Source organism: Helicoverpa armigera, chromosome 15 (assembly GCF_030705265.1).
Source record: "Helicoverpa armigera isolate CAAS_96S chromosome 15, ASM3070526v1, whole genome shotgun sequence".
NCBI lineage: Eukaryota > Metazoa > Arthropoda > Insecta > Lepidoptera > Noctuidae > Helicoverpa > Helicoverpa armigera.
Window position 1 is genome coordinate 3,491,760 of NC_087134.1, and position 25,525 is coordinate 3,517,284.

The following is a 25,525-nucleotide window of genomic DNA, read 5'->3' on the forward strand; positions in this document are numbered from 1 at the left end:
CGGCTTCCAGTCTGACCGGATGTAGCTGAGTACCAGTGCTTTACAAGGAGCGACTGCCCTATCTGACCCCCTCAACCCAGTTACCCGGGCAACCCAATACCCCTTGGTTAGACTGGTGTCAGACTTACTGGCTTCTGACTACCCGTAACGACTGCCAAGGATGTTCAATGACAGCCGGGACCTACAGTTTAACGTGCCATCCGAAACACAGTCATTGGCGTCTAAGATATACTTAGAAAGTACATACAAACTTAGAAAAGTTGCATTGGTACTTGCCTGACCTGGAATCGAACCCGCGCCCTCATACTCGAGAGGTTGGTTCTTTGCCCACTAGGCCACCACGACTTTTTATATCAAATACAGCTGTTATATCAAATACAGCTGTAGTGTCGTAAGTCAAATTGTAAAGATATAGAGTAAGTGCAACTGATTAGATGATAATCTAATCGAGTCAGTTAATATCGATTACTCTGTCGTAAATGTGACGTAATCGTATTCTTATTATTTTACCTACATTGTTTAATTCATTTATTTTTATTTACGTAGAACCAGTTACATAACAGTCTTTCATTCTTTTCAGAATTTGCTATTAAAAAGGATCGTTAAGATGATTTCTGTAAAATAGATTTATTATGATACTTAGACATAACATATAGGCTACTTTTTGTTTTTGTGTGGGGGTTAGTTGTCGCGAGGCACGGATGAAAATGCGTGCGAAAGCTACGTATGTGTGCGGGAACTACAGCTAACATTGCGACCGAAAAGTGCATGTATGATTTAGACTGAACTTCTTATCAATAATATAATCTTCGTTTATTTTAACTAAAAGATATGAACGGTTTAAAGGAAACCATTACGATTATTAACTAATTAAGTTAGATCGATAAGCAAGATAAATCCGCCTCGGTAGCTTCTATCACACTTTTGTTCAATATAGGCATATCGCTTTGTAAATCTGATTAACTACGTAATTTTTATCGGTTTTATTTTAATGTTAGATTTAACATTACAAGTAGATTGAGGCTTGTGTTAGTTCAAATATTAATATCTAAATGCATTTGAAACTATCATGCTGTGAGCTGTCTCAATAAATCTTTGAGATTGGCAGCAACGATTTTTATGCAATTACTAGCTTCCGCACTTGGTTTTACGGCACTACTGCCCACCATATTTCTGCCAAGTTTCATAGAAATCATCCAGTAGTTTTTACGCGATCGTGTTACGCACATGCAATATATGTACATTACATCTTTATAAATCACTTTTATAATATTGGTGTTATGGACCAAGTGATAAATTGGGCAGTATACATAATGCCCGGTCATTATGAATAATGCTCAATATGAGAGTGCAATTTGATAATAATTATTCAAATAATCAAATTGACCGGGCACTATACATATTGCCCATGACCTTTTGGGCAAAGTAATATAAACATATTTAATTTCATTTTTTTATTGTTATTGACATTTAACTTAAACTAAATATGTATTAAACCACTTAAATAATCAGCCAACATGGAATTAAGCATGCAACATGCAGCAAGCATGGATGGCTTCTGTCACGGCTCCGGCGCTGCGGGGCTCCGGCGGTCCCATGCGAGCTTATCGTCGCAGATAGTTTACACGCTCACCACCGCAGCTTCGGCTTGCTGGCCGGCTCTGCCGACCAGCCTCAGCCGCGGAGGCGAGCGTTAAAACTACCTGCGCCTCAGCTCGCAGGCCGCCTCGCCCCTCTGCGCCTACGCGGTTTTGAATTGCACTCTAGGGGTAGGGCAGACAAGACTACGTGGAGTGGGGTTTGCAGCGATTCGTTTTCGTCACTGACTTCAATTTTTAATACAATGTTTTGAATCCAAATTAAATTCTACCATAAAAAAAACGAGCCAAGAAAAATGAGATCAAGAAAAACGATGCCGAGTAAGTAAATTAGATGACAATTGTCCAATAAATAATTTTGTGGTTAGACTTATAATTTCTCATTAAAAAAGAACATATAATTTTCGAAACAATAATCATAAAATATGTAGCAAGTAACAGAATTTATTTATTAGAACAACTGGCACCCTCGCACCGCATAAAATATAGCTTTATTATCAAATTGCCCAACTGTCATGTAGCAATATAATAATGCCCGTGCAATGTGATAAATAATGAAGTTAAGATAGTTATTAATCACTTGGCCCGATAAAGCTAGACATTATTCATAATGCTCGGGCATTATAAATAATGCCCGAATTAATCACATGGTCCATAACATTGGTAGAGTTATAGGTTTGCTTTTAAATGTGTTTAGTGCGTAGTCAGGAATTATATAAAGATGGGGTATATAAAGCTACCTATTTCAAACTGATTGAAATATCCTAATGTGACAGGTAACTTAACTCTCCTCTCGCTATTACGATAATTTCTAGACAACCTTCTTCAAAATACAATACATTTTACTTGTGGTGTTAAGATTAGTTCACCCTAATTGTCCACGTGTTTTCTAACACCTACACGTTCCTAAAACCCACACATTTACCTGTAGCCTGCACACCTATAGCCATCACGTCACAGACACGACATGAATGGGCAGCCACACAAGCCCATTGTCCACCATTGTGTAGCCACCTAGCCTCTGTTCGGCCTATTGTGAAGCCAGTAAATTCAATATTCGTTTACGAACTCACGCGTTACAGGTAATATATTGGTAATCATTTTAATATTGGTAGGTTCCGAGGTTTTCTGTTAATATTTAGGGGATTTAGGATACATTTTAGGACATTATATTTTACATACTTCGGTAGTATGTAATATATAAAAATTGTCTATAGGTATTTTGTCACTTATACTAATCCTACCGGCAGACCTAGACGCCTACCATCGAAACTGGTGGAGTCGGTCGAAGGATCGAGAAGTGTGGAAACCAGATTGCCCAGCAGTGGGACATTATTATTCTGGTTATAATACATATTATAAAAACCAAAATACTAATTTATAACTGCCTGGTACGAAGTATTTTGGAGTATTGCAGTACTGTTTGGAGGCCGCACTATTCATCGCACATACTTAGATTGGAAAGAATCCAAAAAAGGTTCCTCTGGCATCTAGCTTATTCAGCGGGAATAGTTAAAAAAAAACGATCATACGCAGCTAGACTAGCACACTTCAACATGGCGTCGTTAGAATCTCGACACAAGGTAATGGATTCCCTTTTTCTAATTAAAATCTTGCGAAATAAAATCGATTGCCCTCAATTATTGAGCAAGATCAAATTTCGAGTCCCTGCTAGATGCCCGCGCGCCCCTATAACACCCTTTTATCCGCCTTTACGTAGAACTGTTCTCGGGGCAAACTCTGCCATACCCCGACTTTGTAAATTGCTGAATAGCTGTTGCGACCTCGTTGACGTGTATGCTGATTCACTTGGCAAGCTCAATAAAGTCATTAAACATCACTATATCGAGAACCAATTTAGCCAACTAGTGTAATGAGTAACTATGTTAGTTACTAATAATAATATGTTTATGTTATCGCACAATAAATTAGCTCATGTGGTGCTTACCTATAAGTAATTGTGACACTAGATTAAGTATCTCATAAGTCTTAAACTTGTAAATTATAGTGTTAACAGTTGTTGGTGAGCCAATAAAATAAAATAAAATAAAATAAAAATAAAATAATAATTCTATTCCAAAATCATCTTTGCTTTCAATAAAATTACGCACGATACAGCCTTCTTGTCACTCCCTCTAAGTTATTATACAATGAACCGCTAAATTGCTCTGCATCTTGTCATATCAAGGCGCGTACGCACGTACGAACACGAACATAGCGAACACAAACACCAGACCCGAACAATTGGTTCGTACGTATGGACGGCATATTCGAACACGAACGCAAACATAGTTCGAGTCGAGTTCGCGAACAACAGTCGTGAACTCTATCTTAGTAGCCATGACGGCGCCGTTGGAAGTGGTCGATTGTGAAGTTATTAAAGCGCTTCGAACACCGTCCATACAGAACACACTACAAGGATCGCCGCGAACATGTTTGACGAACAGAGTGTTCGATGTTCGATAGTGGTACGCACGTGCGAACCAAGTTGTTGCATATCATGTAACGCAACAAATTTGTTCGTACGTGCGTACGCGGCTTCAGATTGTCTCAATCCAATTACAGTGAAAGTCATGTTTCACCAACCATCAGTGTTGCCAGAGGCGTTTACCGTTCATGCTATCAGATTAATTTGAATCTATCCACGCTTGCAATGACAGGTTAATCTGTCACCAACGCACAGATAACATATCGAAAACCAGTTCAGTTTAGTCACTCATTAAGATGTGACAAAAAACGAGTTTGTACAATTTCACTTATACATGTCTCTGGCTGGACTTTTATGTCTTATTCTAATTTTGAAATAATTAAATCAGTTGCCGTTTCTAATCAAATAATAATAGACAGATCAGAAAACAGGAAACGATCAAATCGGATTTGAACAATACTTAATTTGATACGTACTCCTTTGTGATAAGATTAGGATGCCATTCCTTAATGATGACAGTTCTAAGTACGAAATTACTCACGTACTCTATTACTTGGAAGTTCTAGAAATTATTCACTTACCACTTCTATTTCATCGTCAGGCTCTTCAGCTATGTTAGTCAGTATGGCACTCGGTCTCATAGAAACTCTATGCCTTACTGACTTCCTCCATAGATCAGGTTCCTCTTTCGTATCATCGCCTAAAGTAGCAAATTGTTCATAGAAATTTATTACACCAGTTAATTCACCGTCTATATTATTACTAGTATTATTGTTCGTTGTGTTATTAATTTGCGGCTTTTTCTCTTTACTATTGCTAATAGTTGATTGTCTTTCTGAAATTCTTCTGTATCCTTCGGCATCTTGAGTTTCTCCAAGTAAGCTAATTGGTCTTGGATTTCGTGGTCTATATTCATACTCTAGATCGAAACCTCTATCTTCGAACAAGCTCTTGAACCGCGCCCAACATCCCAAATTCTTTGGTTTCTCTGGAGCTTGATGATTTGCTACTACGGTCTCAGTAGTTTTATCCATAATTTCTGATTACCTGTTTCTTCAAGAAAACGAAACGCGAAGGTCATTTCCACTACACGATCACCATACACATACCTAATCACTGCCTTCGCGTAATGAGTAAATCTCTACCAAATCAATGCCAATCTAAACATTAGCGATTATGTAGATAATGTACAGTTCCCGCTGCTCGATAATAATGATATTAATTAGAATTGCTTCCAAATCGCTACATGCTGCCTGATTTAAAGTAAATACTGTTACTCAATACGCGTATTTTATCGAATCATCGACATTAAAAGGCTCTTGAAGCAAGTAAGTGGCAACGATTGCGTTTGCCTGATTATCTTTAAAATGCAACAGATGCGTTCACTAATTAAAAACATTAACACCTTTTTCACTTATGTCACAGAGTAAAAAGGTATCACTTGAACCACAATTTTTCACAGTTACGTCACTGGTTAGACTGCACGTGGTTTACGAAAATTTCGTACATCCCCCGTGACTGGCCCGCACCGAGTTTTATATCGAACTAAAACATTGAGGTTTGTTGATAGCACTTATCGATTACAGTCGCACTGATTACGTTTTATAAGTCATTTGTAAATGTTGATTAAATAATTATAGAATTCAATGCTGAATATTTCAAGTGTGTATTAATAGCTTCGATTGAAATATTCAAAGATTAAGATTTGAAACGTGACACTTCAAGTTGGTTGGTTAGTAAAATATTGGTGCTTCAGCGAATAATATAGTTTTATTATGTTTGCTATTCAGCATTGTCTGCGTGAAACTCATCACATTATTAATTGCGAGGCCAACGATATCAGTTTACAAATTGGAATTGCATACTCTGCTATTGTTCAGCAAATTCAGTGTTTGTATGAAATTTTGCTAATTGACAACTTAGGTATTACTGGCTTAATTGACGTCAGTTGGTCAGCTTTGTGCAGGTTGACATATTTGAAACATAACATGTGAATTTGGCTTGATTGACATACATTCGATTTAGCTGATGAAGTGGTTTATTCATAATTGTTTGTGGAACGGCGTCAATTCAAGTGTATAATCGAATTACTGAGATTTCTATCGACTCGTATGAATATAATTTCGTATGTTAACACGTTTTTATAAAGTCGGCCCGTATGCAACTATGGAATCTTAAGCAACTTATTTAACCATCTTCCGAGGATGGTAGCTTCATGAAAATTGGCAGCTGCATGTAGTTCTGATGACAATACAATAATATGGAACTGTCGAACTGATCTGATGGTGGAGCCGGCAAATCTGAACTGGTACTTCATGATGAAAATTTTTTAGGGTTTTATGTGCATTTTTAAAACCGTGTTTTTCTTTTTAAACTATTTCAGAAATGATTTCAACTGTTTGATTTATGTTGGGAGCTTAAAGTTTTGAGCTCTAGCTTCTAGATTACTGATTTTTAAGGACGATACATTTATTTCACAGCAGCTAATTTCGTTCTCAATTCAACTTCTAACAAGACACACTAGAATAACTAACGCTGCTCTATACACATAGGTACACATCTATGTATGTACATTAAATACACGATCAATATATATGTAATTACAAGCTAGACGACATATTCATCGCAGTGATGATTGGATGCAAATGAGCGTAATTTACCAAAGGCCGAGATACTCATGTTATGTCATGTTAGGCTAAGCTAAAGGTTTCTGTTGAAACTATCTGGATTGGTTCAATTGAGTCTAGGATAATATTGTCTGATGCAATTAATGTTGTGATTTAGGTGATGGAATGTGTGAAACAATAATATTATTTGTATGGGCTAATTTCAATAGGAACGCCAAGAGGAAGAGACGTATTTTCGTAAGCAGAGATGCTTTTAGAACAGTTCAGTCAATCTTTTAAATTCGTACTTATGTTAATTTGTTAGGTTTTAAAGCCCAAATCTTGGGAAATACTGTGGCGATTAACTTTTTTCAAGCTGCTTTTTATCGAGGTTGTATATTTAGCTTATCAATGAAGCACAAATATAGCCTCACATTCATAATAACTCATTCTTCCAGATAGAATTCTCACAAAAACCTTTCCATATTTAACTCATATAAGTGTCAATAATTCCTTGACCTGACATCTTGATTCGAACGACATTCTTTAACTGAAAAACTGACCCGCATATCTCCATCATTCTTTTGAATTAAGAACTTTTTGCGCCAATCAACGGCTCGTAAAGAATGAACATCACCATTAATCACGACAGAACGACTGAATCTTGCGCACGCCATCTTTAAGGGTGCCCAGTACCCACACACTACAGACTAAACAGTTGGTCGACTGTTGGCCCGGTGGTAGGAAATCGTTTAGTGTAGTCCACTTGTGACCAAAAGGCGAGCCTATACTTTGGCCAAAGACTCTGCATTGCCAACCAGCGTGGCAATGCAGCCAGCCTTTTGGAGACGATCACCGCTGCGCTGACAGCGATGCGGAAGAATTTTTTGATACATAGTTTTAATTTCTTACCTTTTTTTTATTATTTTTGTAAATATGTAATATATTGAATTTAATTTGTAATATATTGAATAGGTATGTATGTAGTTGTTTAAATAGGAATGTACCTAAATATCATTGTAATAAACATATTACTAGTGAAAGTAGTAATGAAAATCGTTAATTCAAGTTTCTAGCTTTTTAGTGAGAGAGTACTTGACCGTTGTTATACCTATGCGTACCATTCATTTTCATAGTGATTTATGACTGCAACAAACTGTTGGCCAACTAAAAGTCTGTAGTGTGTGGGCCTAAATGAGGCATTTTACCACGCGGATATGAATCCTGACCCTTTAGATTGGTTCGGCGCCAGAATTCAATAAGCAATTCAGTCTTTTGAATACGTTATTGCGAATAAGATGTTCATAAATGAGTAAATGTAAGTGGTTTGTTTTGTAAATGGGTTTAGTGTCGTTTTATTGAGTTGAAGACTTGTGCTTTATTGGGTCTCTTTGGAGAATATGAAAATTACTTCCTGGCTTTTAAAGATTAAGGTCGCAATTTCATTTTGGACTGAAAATATAGCTCGTAACGAGATTATTTTTGAGGACATAACTAACTTTAAGTTCCTTTATTGTTTATGCCATCTCCAAGATATTGTCCGCAGGATATGGCACGCAACCAGCATATTGATTTAATCACGGAACTGAAACAATTTTTTGTTCCGTGGTTTTTATTTAGGTAATGTAGGTACAAGATGTATCGAAATCATTGCAACATTAAGTAGAGCCTAACATGAAGCCTCTTTCTTAATTACATATTTTTTATATAGCAACACAGAATAATAAATACTATAAACAATTGAACTCCATAGTTACATAAACACTTAGTATAGAAAGGTTAAAGTTTAGAGCAGTAAGAATTAATTTGCAACATGTCTTGAATGGCTAATGATTTATAGGTTAGATGTTAACGACGTAAAATTGGCTAGTACAGTTCATCACGTGCATTTGTGATAATAAAAACGAATTTGTCATTGTTTGAAAATTAGCTTAGATATATAATGTTAATGACTGGTCTACTATAGTTTACTATCATACCTAATTTAAGTGAAAGTGTCCTCTTTCAAAATTTTATATGACGAAAAATGAAACGGTGCGTTTTATATTATTGGTTGTGGCCAGGCTATGAAAGAGCATTAAGGTTGTGCTTTTGTTTAGTTTTAGAGTAACCTATGACCGTGTCTTCAATACCAGTTACAGTGTTAAGAAAGAAAACATTGTAACCAAGACTCTTATGACCATTATGATATTTTTTATTCGTTTTCATTGTCAACCTAGATGGAAAAGAGTTTGGCATTAAGGTGTCATTTTCTCGATTCTATGTGTTTTCAACAGACTTTCCTACAAACCAGCACCTTCAGATCTATCAATAGAATATCACACTTCCTTACAACTTGCATCTACAATATTTATATAAAGCTGTTACTTACGGCGACATCGACTAGGGGCTCGTCCTCCGGCGTGAGCGCCAGCGAGGAGCGTCGGCCGGCGCGAGCCCCGGGAGAACCGCTCGAGCTGCCTGGAACAATACCAGTATATTGTTATTGTTTATTATAAGTATATTAATAACATACTAGTCGATTTCTCGCGGTTTCGCCCGCATACCGTAGGACTAATATATGTATATACTGCCTATTTTACTCGATAAGAGTGTAGCTTTCCAACAGTAAAATAATTTTTCAAATGCTTAAGTTCAAAAGTTCCGGAGCCTTTAGGGCACAAAAAAAATATGTTTCTTCTTTAGTATATTGGTATAGAATTAGGAGCATATAGACTGTCTTCATAAACACACTCTTCACATACGATATGCGGTCATAGGGCAGACAAGACACGTGAAAAGCAAAACGTTTGCGCAGTCTCAAAAAATACGAAGTAGGTAATTGTATGAATGTTTTGCTATTTTTGCTTTAGTATTGGGAGCTCCTGGTCACATTAAAGAAATTCTTTAGGACGCCACGAAGTCAATTCAGGACGCAAGCAAAACTAAATATGTACCAGTTTATGAAATGTAAGCGCCACGCAAAATAATTTACGCACTTTAGCAGTAAGATGACGTTAAAAGTAATCGCGATCTACATCTTTTCCATCAACTAAAGAAAACTTCAGGCAAAATGTATTTTTTTTATGAAACGTGATCGACCGGGTTTAGTTCCCAGTACAGGTATTTTTACGCTACAAGTGCATAAGTTTTCCATAATTAATTTTCATATTGTGTATAACTATTACGTAAATAATAATCCTGAGCGTGTTTTAATTAATTAAGTATAATTTTTGCATTACTTTCTTTATCCTATTTCCAGTATTTGTGTCTACTTCATTAGAAATTTAATAACTAAGTAAGTACCTAGTCACTATTCACACACAATAAAACTTTCGACGATAGCCAAATTAAACCAATTAACAACAAAAACCTTTTCACAGAGAATAAATTAATAATGCGGTTACCAGAGAAAACAAAACATAACTAATAAAATATTCATATCGACCGTATTAATTAATGATGTTATTAACCTGCATCAGTGTCATCGCTGCCTCGTCTCTGAAGCCACCTTTGCACCAATTCGATGCTGGCTTCCTGACCAGCCAACATTGTCATTTACATAGCATTTATATCACAACATATTTATTAACACTTTTATCACAAAACACATTATAAACAAAAACACTAATTTACACCAACGAGGTTTTTCATGACCCTGTATTTTTTTTTAATAATTTTAGTCATCACCAAAAAGGTTCCTAGATAAAACAAAAACACGAAAAAAATAACACTGGCCGAAAGAAATGACAGCACTTTACCGCGTTCAAATATCGAATTAATTAAATGACGAACGTCGACGGCCGAATGTAAACAGCGAGTAGAGTAGATGAAGCAAAATTAATTTTGCACTCGACGGTAACAGCTTTTATAAAATTGTCAACCGTATTACGTTGTGATAAGAGGGTCGGGTATTTTTTAAGTGTGTTAGTATTTTGGCGTTGTGGTGAGGAGTTTGTAGAGCGCAAGCGGTCGGTTAGGTAATGGCCGTCATGCCGAGACAGTTGATCGAAGAAGGGGGGTGAATGTAGGACGAGTGTGGTCTGAGCATACATTAACCCACTGGAAGGGATACTGGCAGCCTGTTGATAGTCTTGTGATATACGCCAGTGTTGCCCGCTGACAAATTGTGGTGTAGCTCAGGTCAAATTACTCGCATATTTGCTCGCGGAATGCGGTCCAGTTTCGAAGTTTAAATGTCATGGGAGATATGGTTCTGTATGCAGTTTATAGAATATCTAGACTGTTATAATTTAATCATTACTTAGCCTGTAAACTTTCATTTTTTTATTTCTAGATTGAAATAGTACAGTAGTTATACTAGTAAAAGACATAGTTAAAGTATTAGACACACCTAAATGGTTTTTAGTTACATGTCACCTATTTAAATATAGGTAGTGCCCCGTGATGCATTTTTCAAAGTAGGTAGCGTAAATAAATAATGAATATTATTTATTTCATATGAATCGATATAAAGCCATGAACTTGCCAAGGAGTTGTAGACTTTTTCTAGTTAGCTCCATTCAAATACGGGTCCAACCGCGAGGAAATCCAAAGCTAGTCAATTTATAACTGTTATTATTTTTGGTCTACATCATGACCATGGCGAGACAGGTTCCTTAACATTTATAATATAAATTACAGCCATTAATTGCGCAAGAGTCTATGTTAGCTATAACGAGTGGGAGGTCCGTTTATTCCGATTTGCCTAAGTCACTCTAGACAACTTTCACAATAGTCACGTGGTCTCAGGAATTTGACTAACGTTCCTATAGTTGCCAAATGTTTGGAAGGTAATTTATTCTAGATCTTAATTAAAGCACGTGATTTTTTATTTGAGACCTAGAGGCATTGTAATCTAAACTGTCGGCCGATAGCATAATTAGCCTGAAGGTTCATTGACATTTTATTTTTCAGGGAATCCTAAATACAATCAAAATTTTTCGTTGGTCTGACACGGCCACATACTTGATTCTTGTCATGTGTGCACTATAATTCATCTCCATGCTGATATATGAGCCCGATCAAACTACATACATTCGTATTAATAAACAATTTACAATACTGGAATATCAACTGTAGTGCATTTATTATCAGATCAAATATATTCAAACGGAATCTAGAGCTATACATACCAATAACAGAATGTCAACTGTAGTGCATTCATTATCAGATCAAATATTTTCAAACGGAATCAACAGCTACATACCATTTACATTCCGTACCAAAACTAATGAAATACATCCCAGACTCCAAATCATTTGCAAACCAAAGATAAATCGAAACCAAAATCCATTAATTCATTCAGTCTTTGACTCTGCAAACATTAATCAGAACGCACCTTCATGGTAGCTCTGTAACCTTTTGGCATAGACCTAAGCAATCTTTGCGTTTGACTAAAATAGGAAAAACAGATTAAACGAAATTTTGACAGCCACTTATGTCAATCGGTACAGATCGGTTACAGATATGCATCCTTATACTTTTTTATTTTATTTTTTGTTCTAGTTATACATTACCCTGTGAGAGCGCAGCAATTTAACTTCAAATATATAATTCACTATATAACTATGTATACACAACGCATTGTATCACATTACTTACCTCTACATTTACAAGTTTTACTTAACATTTAAGTAGGTACATAGTATAGGACAAATTATAGTTATTTATTATTTTAAGTTTCTATCTTCTAGGTATTCCTGTACATTATACTAGCATTGTTTTATCATTATTAAAAGTGAAGGATTCAATCAGCCATAATTAAATAAATGGTTTTAATATTTTTAAATTTAAAAGAGATTTTTGTTTCCATGTCACCCGTGCAGAAGAAAATGACAAGATGAAAGTAATAGATCAGTGGCTGCGACATTATAATGATGACAACATTTGAGAATCCTTTGACTTTAACGTCCCGTTTTTCTTGATTACATTTTAAAAATAGCAACACCAAATCAATCTTCCAACGTTGATATGAACACTTTACCCGGCGAGTGTATAATATTCTATACACGTCAAGGTACCGAGTTTTCCCGCCAAGTTAGCCGTCAAGAGAAAATTACGATGTAAAGCAAGAAAACTAGCACGTTGTATGCAGGTGGTAGTGCCATTTTGCAAGTTAATTTAGCGGAGCTAATACATCTTTTATGCATGCCCGGACTGCTTGGTTAATGCAAACTCAACCTACTTGATATTGTTTTTTGAACTTCTGGTTTGAAAATAGAATGATTAGTTCATCGACTATAGTAAAACTACAACATCAAATTGAAGGTAAAAATGTAACACAGGTAAATGTAATACGTATGTAATTATGTCGATAAAAAATAAATTGATTTTAGTCACCTCCAAAAAAAAACACAGGTAAACAATTGTTTTACTAAAACTGACTATGGTCCTAAGTTTCCTGTTCCTTAACGTCCTGCTGTTGAAGCTTGAATGAGTAACAAATACTCGAACTTCCAAAGATCCACAAACTTATATATAAAGGTGTGTAAAGTGAGCATCAGCTGTTTCCAGATTGCAACGATTCGGTTGAACTTTCTCCTCACACCGAGGTCTGGACACCAAAGCTACACTCTTAGATTAATGTAAAATATATCGTTCTTAAGTGAAGAAGTAACAATTATTTACAAAACAAATGACGATCCAAAAAATTATCACATCCAGCCTCTCTAACTCTATAAACACGAGTCATATATGGAGTTGCGTTTATCATTCCTCTAGCGCAACCAGCCCGCTAGTCGCCTATTGTTCAAACCAGTTTAGCGCGATTCAGCGTAGTGATCGATAGCTTGCCACTGCGATTGTGATGAAATTACATCTATCACGCTTGCCGATTATTGTTTGTGTAATCGATTGGGATTTATCGAGTTGGAGATCGTGTTTCGATCGACTTTGATGTTTTGGAGACTTATATCAAATAGTATTTGAATTTTTAGAGTAATTTTACCGTCTGCCTTTCAAAACCAGATTACATGAAAATATATTAAACTGTAAAACGAGTTATTTAATTCAAATAAATAGTTGAACAAAGTTAAAATATTCTCGTGTAATTAGAATTTTCATATTTGCTCCTCTATGAATATTTATTCAGAAATATTTCGAAACGCAAAATAGTATGTTAAACAACCCTTCGAAATACACCAGTATTTTCGCCCAGCAGTAATACAAAGAAAATGTGTCACCAACTTCAGTGGCGGCCATCTTTAATACGGCTCGACTTTCATTGTTTCACGAGACACACAGATCCTTGTTTACATCACAATGGAGAGGTGCAAATGGCAAATGGCTAAGTTATACATTAGTACATGCCGTTCAAGCCATTTCCACGTACACAGACTATGAGGGCCAGCGTCGTTAGAAGACAGCTAATTAAGGGAATTTCCACTGGGGCTTAATTAAGACCCAGAATACTCGTGTGTAGTTACAGCTCATGGAAATGCAGTAAGTTAATTTCGAACTACCTTTGGGAAAGACTCTCTAAGAAAACGTAACGAGATAGTTCTGTTTCTTGAATTTGGAGTGGATAAGTTGAATTAAGTTGGTGCTGAACTTTTCAAGTTTTGCTAACTTTCCATTTATATAAAACTTTATATAAATTTGATTACTTGTTGAATATTTTATTGAGTATTGATTTTATTATACAGAGCATGTAAGTTGTTATTTACTTTAATAATGTACTAAAAATATAACAGTTACTAAATTAACTCCGTCGGCTACAACGTGGCCTAAACTAATAACAATGAAATAAACAATTCCCCTCACACAACACCTTAATAATAACTTACAAATAACGCGCAAAAACTTTCTCCCCGTAATAAGTAAAAACCTGTGGGGTTGAACACCCCAATAAGTTTTCACGACCCCTCTTACGGTTAATGCCCTCTGAAACTATTGGCGGTTACGTTGTTACCTCATGTGGTATTAAGTTGAACGTCATTGTGGAGTTGGCTTACTGTATGTCGTGTGCTGTGACGCGTGTGAAGATGGCCGTTCAAGGGTTCAGCTGAAGGCAGAGAATATAGGTACCCAGTGTATTATGTTTATAGGATAGGTGACGTAGATAAGTGTTCGCGTGTAAGGTGGGATAGTGTAACGTAAGTGTAATGTTTTATTGTTAGTTAGGGATTATATACTTCGTAGTGTAGTGTAAAAGATGGATGTTACAATAGCTAAAAGTATTCTAAAGTCATTGACGTTAAGATAGACAGATTAACAATATAGTCTTATCTTAGCTACGTTTATGAGTTACAGTTTACTAAGTTTGATCTACAGATGCTCTGGAAATGTATTCGGTCGGTATCATACACTCTTCTCAGAAGAGAAGATTCGCTCTTGGCAGAGCGGTCGTGGTCACGTCAAGGCGTCCACATTAGAGGCGGACACAGCTTTTTACACGATCTCCCGCCATCTCTCTTTGATAGCAGAGAGAGACCATACACTGTCGCACACTTAATTGTGACCAAAACATAATTTTGATCAAGTTACTGCTATTTACTGACTACATGTTGACTAAAGCCAAAAAATACACTTTATATTCCTGTGAATAAGAATAGAAATTCTGGAATACGATCTGTTCAGATCCTCAAATCATCATCATCATCCTCCAAACCTTTTTCCCAACTATGTTGGGGTCTGCTTCTCTTTGTTCAGATCCTCAAATATTGTAAAAAATATAAAATTAAACGTTTAAAATCGCTAGAACGTCATAAAGATGAATTAGAAGTTAAAACAGCTATAAAACTCAAAGTCTAATGAGACATAATTTTTTAATTTGATTTACAACGCCAAACGTGTTGACAGATTTACTCAGCGAGTTTAACAATTAAAAGTTGAGATGTTTGAGTGTTGATGAGGGTTCATTTAATAAGCACCCCTTTATAAATGTCCCGAATACACATTATTACAGCATTTACCATTACTTTCACGACGACTTTACAAACTTACATATGTTTGATCCAAACATTCAGAATATAAGGACATAATATATCTAGGTATTATTTTATCTGGGGAATTACTAACTTCGGCAAAGTACTGCCAAACATCGTTTTGACGTCCCACTGACGGTCACTAGAGTAAACCCCACTTATTTCCTAGAATTAACCTAGTAGTTTACCTGAGTACTTATAGTACACATTATTGTACATGGTTACAGACCAGTGCTTTGGTCCAAGTGAAATCTTCGTTGATCACACTATGGTCAAAATGAGAATTAATTTCCCTTTTGCATAGATACGGTATAAGTACAGTTCTTTAAATCATGTTTCCCAGTGTTGTAAACCGTTGTGGCAACATTATGGTACGATAATGGTGAAACTCTGTGCAAAATAAATAAGCCTTGTTATTCCGTGTACTATAAAATAAGTCTAAGTTTTCTCAAAATAAATACCAAAACAACTTCGTAATAAATATACCTGTTCATAATTAATATTCCCTTACGTCCTGAGTTAACCAAGTTTCTACCTATACGTATGCATTTAATTTAATGAGATACTCTATCCGTGCGGTCGTAGTTACCGCCACCAAAACCACGTAAGCCCGTTAATCATTATTATATTTCGTTGCTCAGCAACGGTGTATTAATAATCTGCAGATTATTTTGTATAATTATTAAGGCTTGTTTACAAAAAAATAAGGATTTACGGATTTAGAGTTTCCGCACACTGCAGACTTTTAGTCGGCCGATACTTTGTTTGGACTCATTAATCGGTATGAAGATGAATGGTACAAATATCAGGTATTTAGCTTTATTAAACTGACTGAAAACTTTAATTAGAATCGAGATTTTATTTAACACTAGCCGTTTTTCCGCGGTTTCACCCGCGTCCCGTGGGAGCTACTGCCTGCACCGGGATAAAATATAGCCTATGTTACTCGCAGATAATATAGCTTTCTAATGGTGCAAGAATATTTAAAATTGGTCCAGTAGTTTTTGAGTTTATCCATTACAACCAAACAAACAAAGTTTTCCTCTTTATAATATTAGTATAGAGTATAGAAAATGCTAACCATCGGGTCAACTGTCGGCCGACTGTTTAATCCGCAGGGTACTCTTACGCGGTGTCCTGCGTGAGCGACGAACGCGACGCGACGCGACGCAACACGACGCGACGTAATGCGACGCGATGCTATACGCGACAGATGTCCTACGTGATTTTGGTCATTACTTCTCAAATCATGGAGAAGTTGTGTTACAATTTTGCTTGAAAGTTCATATTTAAAGTACAGACAGCAACAATCTTCCAACTTGTTTGTACTAATAAACGATTTCTTTAATATTTATGTTTTTTTTGTCCCACAACAATCAACGCTTCTGAATAGTTCGCGGTGTCGCGTCTGGTCGCCCTCAAAACAAGTACGCGTTACGTCGCGTCTCGCCGCAGACTGTCACATAGGCCGCATGTAGGGAATTCCTTTGAGTTGATCGCGTTCGTCGCGTTCGCAGCGTCGCGTCGCGTCGCGTTCGTCGCTCACGCAGGACACCGCGTTAAGCTGTAGAGAAATTGGTGATAAAGGTGTTACGAAAATGTGATATCAAACCTTCTTTAATTCGTCAACCTTTATAAAAGGAACTTAACCCTACGTTGCTCAATTTACACTTTCTTCGCCCAAAATGTCAGGCAACAGCTTGATACTTTATCATGTCAAACGGATACCCTGTCAGACAGTTTTTCTTCGTAAAAACAATAATAATTATGCTTCTCATTATAATTTTAATGCGTCAAAATGTCAGACACTCAGATTTATAACCTTTGACATTTTGTGTGTAATTGCTTAACAAATATTTTTATGACTTCGAGCTTAATCTTTTAAGTGTTTCGGTAAATTCTTTGTCTTTAATTTGTTTCAGTTGCTAATGTGAACTATGTCGGTAAGTATAAGATTTATGAAGTACACGTAAGTCTCGTATGTAGATATTACTTTAGATTAAAGTGCACACTGAATTTTTGGCGTCGTGGCTTTAAAAGAATGCTCACTGACTGTTCCACTTTTAAGAGGGATTTATTAGCCTTAATTTTGCCCTTAAGTCTATGCCCAATATATTAAGTTTATTTATTAACATACAGAAACAACTAAAGGTATATTTACTTAATTACATATTTTTTACTATACTTACTGTGGTAAATACAAAAAAAAAAAAATTACATCGTCCATCTGATGATGATGGATAATGGTTAAGAGCGTGTACGCTCGGCGCGCGATGTCAACTTTAGGTAATTCAACGCAAAAAACCGCGCAGACTAGCGTCGCGGCTGTGTGCGTGCCTATCATACTTCACTTATAGTCACACAAACCATTTTGATCCTTTCGAGTGAAATTGGTAGAACAAAAAAGTATATTATTTAGTAAATAGTTAATAGCGGGAAAATAGTGTAAGTCTATGGATGTCTAAAATATAAAAGCATGAAAGTAAGTCGTTAATACTTACACTCTTTTGCAAAAAAATCGGGCACCTATGAAAACCTTGGTTTTGAGGACTTTCTGTATATTACATACAATTTTCAACAGTACTAAATAGTCGACTGATGATTAATGACAATGTTAAGAGTTTCTGTATTTTAACCGATTTCAAAAAAAGAAAGGAGGAGGTTTCAATTAGATTGTTTTGTGATTGTTCTCAATTTGATTGTTCTCGATTTCTCAAAGACGCCTGGACCGATTTGAAAAATTGATTGTTTATATGAATGGTCCAGTCCATCCAGACCGAAAAATTGTGGTCAAATAACAACAATTGCCGGAAAGCCAAATATTGGTGAAGAGCTTGGGTTTACCATTGCTAATAAAGTTTTAAGTTATCTATCCTATATGCTTCAAAAGTTATTCGAGATCAAAAGTCAAAATTTGGGTACATCCAAAATGAAAAAAAAATTATAGCTCGATTGGTAACAGACATCTGCAATAAGTGATTTCTAGCCTAAGGAGTCCGCCATATTGGATTTAGACTCGCGACACATTTTTTTTCGAGTTATTCATAGCAAGCCCTTTCATTTGATACCCATATCGTAGGAATGCATTAAAACATTTTTTCTCCATCTTGGGTATACCGCCATATTGGATATAGAATCATACATTGTCATTAAAACTGAACATTCAAACAAAATTTCAACTCAATCGATAAAAAATATGCTTCAAAATTGAGCTTTAAATAAAATAGTAATGTATCAAGATTTGTTGGTCGCGCTTGAAATGTACTCTATTCTCGGTATCCACGGCAGAGGTTATTCACCCTACGCGATGTGACGGAGCGACACGTCCTCTCTCTGTGAAGCCTTGCGGCGGTCTGGTTTGAGTTGACTCGCGTGCAGCGTTTTATAGTAGTTTTTAAATAATTTATAAAAAAATAAAAACGAGAGATTAAATTATAATATAAAGTTTATGTTTTAAAGAAAGAGTTATATTACTATACTAAATAATTGTTATATTAAATTAAGTAAGATAGATAGGTAAAAAAAGCATTTGAAATTCACAATTTTTCACATTGTTAAAATATTTTTTTCTGAAAGATAGAGACCTAAATCAAAAAATGTTTTCAACTAACTATAGGCATGGGGATTTCGTCTATGAGTAAAAAAATAAATATGATTAGATTTGCCACTGTTTTCACATGAATTTAAGCTTCGAAATAGACGCTGAACGGGAATTTTATAAAACATCTGTTACGTTATAGGGGTTTTAAGTATTTAAACTACATAAATTGAAATTTATGTTCAATTAACTATATAGACAGTGAAATTACCTTGCGTTATTAAAAAATAACATAGTTATAGGACAAGTAGTTACTGAGAAACAGTGGTTTGAAAAGTACCATTTTAGGCCAAATGGCACGCGGTTGACGTACACGCTCTTAATACAAAAAAAAAATGTTAAGTAAAAAGACATCTAGCTACGTGATAACTTTCTCATTATGCCAAGAAACCTTCTTCAAAAGAACAATATATACCCCACCCACAAACCAATAGAAGAAGCCTCACACTCCTAGAACTGCATAAAAGTTATTCAACCTACAATATGCAAATGTTTCGTTCGTAATAGGTAATAATAAGTGAAATTAGCACAAGGCTGTCACTTATCAATGTAGAGATACAGTCTAATGCTTGTGTCACGAGAACGATTGTTCGATATGAAAAACAATATGGACGCTGCTTAGAAAAATATATTAGAACTGGTATGCTGTTTGGTGAGACGTGTGGCTGGTGTGTTATATTGATAGATCGGTTTTAAATAGATGGTGCATACATATATGAAGCAAAAATAATAATAGCGAATAAATAATAGCAAAAATAGGTACGTCGTAAAGGTAAGTCATAATCTAGACACACGGCAGTGTGTCCGCCAAGTTCGAGCAAAAAAAGCGACACACCGGCCGTGGGTTATATTACACGAACCATTTCGGGCCAAATTCGACCATCCTGTAACTCAAAATCTATTTTATTTACGCATATCAAATTTCTAGTATCTGTTGAGACTGCCAAGTAACATCATTAAAAAGTAACTATTTTTAACTGAGGTATGTGTATGGAACTTGTTACTTATTCAGATCTCACTTCTTTTATAGGCGAAGCATTCCCATATTATCGAACTTGGCAGTCTTTCACTTTTTTGTTTTGGGTGGGATAACATTTACTCGTAAGTATCAAAGTTGAAAAGAATTGGGAAGATGTGTCAGTAAAATGAAGTAACTTGAATTTGAATTTATCACTGGGTTTTATTTTAAGTTGAAACAAACTAATGTAGTAATCTATACTTAGTTACCTATATCAATGTGATGTTTATTTGATGTCTTGGAAATGGCAACATACTTAATTCGCAAGATTGGATTACCTTAGTGCCATTTGAACTTATACGTTAGTTAGATTTTGTATCCCACCTGTAAGAATGAACTATAATTGGCAACGTACAAACGAGGCACGAAGCAGGAAGCATCTACTTAAATGTTTACTCCTCAACAAATTATCAATAACGCAAGTACTAAATGCTACAATGTAACATGGAAAAATCTAACGTAAATAACAAACACCAAGATCTCAAAATGTACCGCGAAACAAATACTGTAAATGACGTAGCTTACAAAACACACTTACAAATGCGGGCGGCGAAATTCGGAACTAAATTTGAATGTACTGAATTTGACAGTTCGATGACAAGTTTTGATAGCTAGTGGCGCCGCTGCGAGGTGCAAAGTTAAGTTTGTAGGTTTTATATGGTGGATATTTTTGTAATGTGTCTCGTAATATGTGTGTACACATGCTTACGTCACTGTCTTAGTGTTATCGGGCAGCGTATCAAGTGCACGAGGACATTTGTGTGTTACCTATGTATGTACTAGACTGTAACTAGGTAGACTATGTCAACACATGGTAGCAGGTCGATTAACTATGCGTAAACGGTAAGTTGGCCAGTACTTTGGGGATAGACGGTATGATTTATGCATGTATGCATGCTCAAAATTCAGTTAGTTTGAGTAGGTGCAATGGAGAAATTACTCAAAATCGTAGAGGGCAATTTCGAAACAAATAATTAGGTGTATAGAAATTACTTCAGGATCAATATATACTATATAATAGTATACTAGTAAAATCCTACATTTAGGTACCTACTTGATTAGGCTTGTTATGAGTCACCTACTATTAAACTATTGCGAGTCACCTACTCGTATAATAGATTACGCATAGAATTTAAGATGAACTATAATGTTACTTGACTCTTTTGGTTCACAAAAAGGTCACTGACCGATGAATATGTCATTACGCAAGTACCTAACTTTTAGCGTCAGAACTTTCCTGGATTATAATTTACGCGACCCAGACTTGCCTAATACATACCAGCATCAACCTAATCATGATTAGTGCACAAGTACCTTGTTTAGCAATATTGATACAGTCTAAATTGCATTTATATCAAACACCGCCGCAAACAAAGCAGCAATTAAGCCGGTTCGCTATAATAGTGCAAGCTATCTGATAGCTAAAATGTATATCTAGTATCAAATAAGGTTTAATAACGACTGGCGGCCAGGTGGGCTCAATTAATCACTCCGCTATTATCTGTGCACAAGTTTTACTCTCGGTCTTAGCTCTTTGCGAAATGATTTATTTTGTGCCAACTACAAACCACGTGTACTCAATGCAAAGAGGATTTACTGTCAGTTTGCATGTTTTAGTCTGTGGTTGAGAGGATTTTGAATTTCGAATCGTTTTGAATGCTGTAAATTGAACATCAATTGGAAATAAATCGTGGGATATTTTTCTAAAACCAGTTTAGAATTTTAAATATCGAAGCCGAAAAGGACCGAATTTTGTGAGCTAGCTGCAATTTTTTTTATATAATTTGTGCTCGTATTTTTTTTAGTTTCTTCAGTGAAATTACAAAGACGACTTTTCAAATTCGAGTAGTCCAAAAAATTTAAAATTAAATATAGCTTTTTATCAAAAAGTTAAGCAAAGCGTCGACGAAAAAATGTGTTTTATATTTTTTACGTATAGGTCGGTACAGAGTAATTGGTAATCAATATATGTAAGATATGCAGGTCGCTGGTTAATCTCATTAGATTCAGAATCGAAATCAGTACCTACTAATAACATGTCTCACTAGGCACTCGAATATTACAGAAGCCACTATATGGCTAATCAGAGCTAAATAACTTCCAATAGTCATTAGTTTTTAAACAAATTATGTTTGAAAACTAGACTTTTATTTCTGCAATACTACCTACGTTTTTTGCCAACCAATAATTAAAAAGAAATAAAGCTTGATTAAACATAATTTAATTTTAATATTGGAATAAACAGAAGCTGGTTTTAATGTTGTTGTTGTTAATACGTAGGTACTTAATTGGTAGGACATTGGGTGCAGTGAACTGTTATTAATAAAAAAAAAACAGCATGAACTACCACCAAATTATAAAACGACATATAGACCAGGTATATTTATACCGACGATTAAACTAACCAAACTTAAACTATCCTATACAAAGCGCGTTGTAAAAACCGCAATAAAAATAAATAAAACTGTCTGAACCAGTAAAAAGTTAATCCGAACCATTATTCACACTACTACGCTAGTTAAGCTCGCTGCCCAGCGTTGTTTGACTACGCGAACTAAGTTGCGTTCACTTGTATTTATTAAGTTGGTCACACTGGGTTTCTGCTAAGTTACTATTCACAGAGTAAGGAAAGATGAGCAGAGATGCCATAAGGCAACTTAGGCGCCTTCTTGTAGGTCAAGCAACGTACGGTAGGCTTAATCAGTTACTAAGATAATGGACAAGGTTGATGAAGAGGAATCAGGACAAACCTGTCAATTGGTCTTTACATGGTCTGGTGCATCTACACGGTGCATGTAGCTGGAGCCAGTTAACATGCGTAAGTGACAAATGACAAGTGACAAGAACACGCGGGTGGGAATTTTGCTTTGGTACATGCGCGAGTCGCTGGACCCGCACGTTTTTAAAATGCATGTAATCTGCGCATGTGCCTCAACATGCACAAGCTACTTGCACCGAGTAGATGCACCCTTATTGATTGGCGATTTGGGCTTTTAAAGAATTAGCGTTTTCTAAAGAAGGCGTAAGAGCGGAGCTAATAGCATTCTTCGTCCCCCGCACACCCGCATTTTGGCGCGCTACTTTCTTAGGTTTTGCGTTATGGCATCTCCGCTAGTCATTTTGTTCTCCATGTTGCTGCTTGAGTATTCCTGGCTTTCACTTGGAAGAAACTTAGATGCAAATGTTGGGCTAGAGTTTGATATCTACTTTTAAGTTTTCTTGGTATTTGAGACTTCTTGCAATTAAAAGTTAAAATAATGGTAATATGTTGCGGTGCGGTAATATTGAACTTTAACATGCAAACTTACTTTTGGTTACAATTAAAAAGTAAATAATTGAGGATTCTGCTGTTGTTTTTTTTTTTCAATTATTTTCCAACACAGAGAACAAAAACTTTTTAACTATACCCAACGATTACCAAAACACAATCAGCCTTGAACCTGCCGTCCACATCGGCGATTTGACAACTAAAAATGTTTCGGCTATTATTAAAGTTAAATGGTGTAACCCACCTTAAGTAGGTAAAATAAATTATGTACCCTCCTCAAATAAGTTATATGAGTATTTTAAAATGGATCAAAGCTTAATAACTCTTCCTCCTACGGAAAAGTGATAAAGATTCATCTTCCTATCAATATTATATCAGTAATTCAACATAACGTAATGTATTTCTGATACGTGTATCATCTAATAGAACTTGTTTTACATTACACTATCATAACGCTACTTAAAGGTTACCTATACTATTTTATATACTACAACATATAAAGGTCATATAAGGTCTTAATGAAACAAATAGTTTTTACGTAATTGTGTACCTACATAGTTATCTAGACACTAGTTCTCTGAACCTAAATACTGCAGTTTAAGATTCAAAATAAACAACAGATGGTCTTTTAGTGTCCTAATTTTGAGCTCAAATAGTCTTAAATACAGCTTAGTACAATTGTGAAATAAGCTTAATTACCATTTACCAAAAATCAACGAAAAAAAAAACATTACCAAACTCCGAATCAAGCATATAATGCTTCCGAAAAGTTGATCCACAACACCACTTCATTTTTTTAAACACACAGACACACTATCACATATTAAAAAACAAAACACTTCGTTCCCACTCATTGAACACAAACACAGCTTCGTTACTTCGTGCTCACACGAAGCATTTTCAAAATAAGAACACGAAGCATTTTAAAAATAAAAACACGAAGAATTAAATGTTGTTAAAACGCGTGTTGTACGCGTTGAGATTAGCAATGGACTGAGACATTATTATAAAGATAAGGTTAGGTTCTTAGGTCATTCGGTGTATACTGAATCAGAATGTGTGAATGGCTTGATAAATATAATATGTTTGTTTGTGTCTGTTTTATTTTTATTTTGCCATGTGATTGGCAAAGTAAACACTGTGTACCTGTTATGTTTTTAATAATGCTTGTAATTAAAAGGGCGACTAATTAATTTAGATACCAAAATTGGTAAAACCTATTGGATTTTTATAGCCGAACTAGCTGTAGTCAGTGGTTTCACCTGGTTCCCGTGGGAACTACTCCACGCACCCGAGAAGGGGTCCAAGATTAGCACTTCCAAGCGAACCACTCTAGAGGTACAGCTTTTTAATGTTAGTCAAGATTTCTCAGTACCAGTAAGTAAGAGTGAATTCTGCAGGCAGATCAAGGTGCTCGCAATAGGCTCATCATACAAACCATAGGTAGGTATGACTTAAACCAAGCTAATTGAGGATATCTCAGTTAACTGCTACGTGTCTGCTTTCCCTTCCGGGGAATACCAGCGAGTAAATCAATGTTTTAAGGAAAGGAAAAATGTTCAAAAGTGTAAGCCATCCGGTCGCCGTCACAAAGTAGTTTAGGTATCAGGTAAAGGTATTATAAACAGCAAACTAGTCCGCAAAAGTATTAAACTTGAAAAGCCAAATCCCAAGTTTCCCTTTGAAACTGAACAGCTCAGATTGTTAAAAACTTATCAAACTTGACGGACGAAGTTAAATTTCCATAAAAGTCAATTAATCTGTTGGTTTTACAAAGTTCCATCTCATCACAGACTCGATACGCGCCAGATCGAACATAAAGATTCGCGCCGCAAATAAAATTGACTGCAGCAAATATCAAAAGTATTAAAGTTACTAGACGCGTTGATAAAGTTCAACTCCAACTTTGATTAACTTCTGCAATTCGAGCTTACAGATTATACGAGATAGGAATTTAATATCAAAGTCCCTGTCTATCTGTACGACATTCTATGGCGTCTACACCTTTGAGAAATATAATTACACAGAGTTGAAAGAAAACAGATGCATTATAATTTATCATTGAGATAATATCGGACTATGTAAATAGCTTGAGCACATTGT

General features: G+C 35.7%; 1 protein-coding gene across 9 annotated transcripts in view; it reads right to left on the reverse strand.

Moving 5' to 3' along the window:
- Pde8 (Phosphodiesterase 8) overlaps positions 1-25,525 on the reverse strand; it is a 218,165-nt gene that overhangs the window by 74,861 nt on the left and 117,779 nt on the right. For 4 of the 9 annotated variants that reach the window (XM_049845226.2, XM_049845227.2, XM_049845231.2 and 1 more), the window contains one exon: positions 9,004-9,092. In XM_049845226.2, coding sequence (XP_049701183.2) covers positions 9,004-9,092 — 89 coding nt within the window. Of the gene's footprint in view, positions 1-4,607; positions 5,580-9,003; positions 9,093-10,084; positions 10,582-24,156; positions 24,409-25,525 lie in introns of those variants that run through there. The other 5 variants (XM_049845229.2, XM_049845228.2, XM_049845233.2 and 2 more) reach the window with 5 other exon arrangements.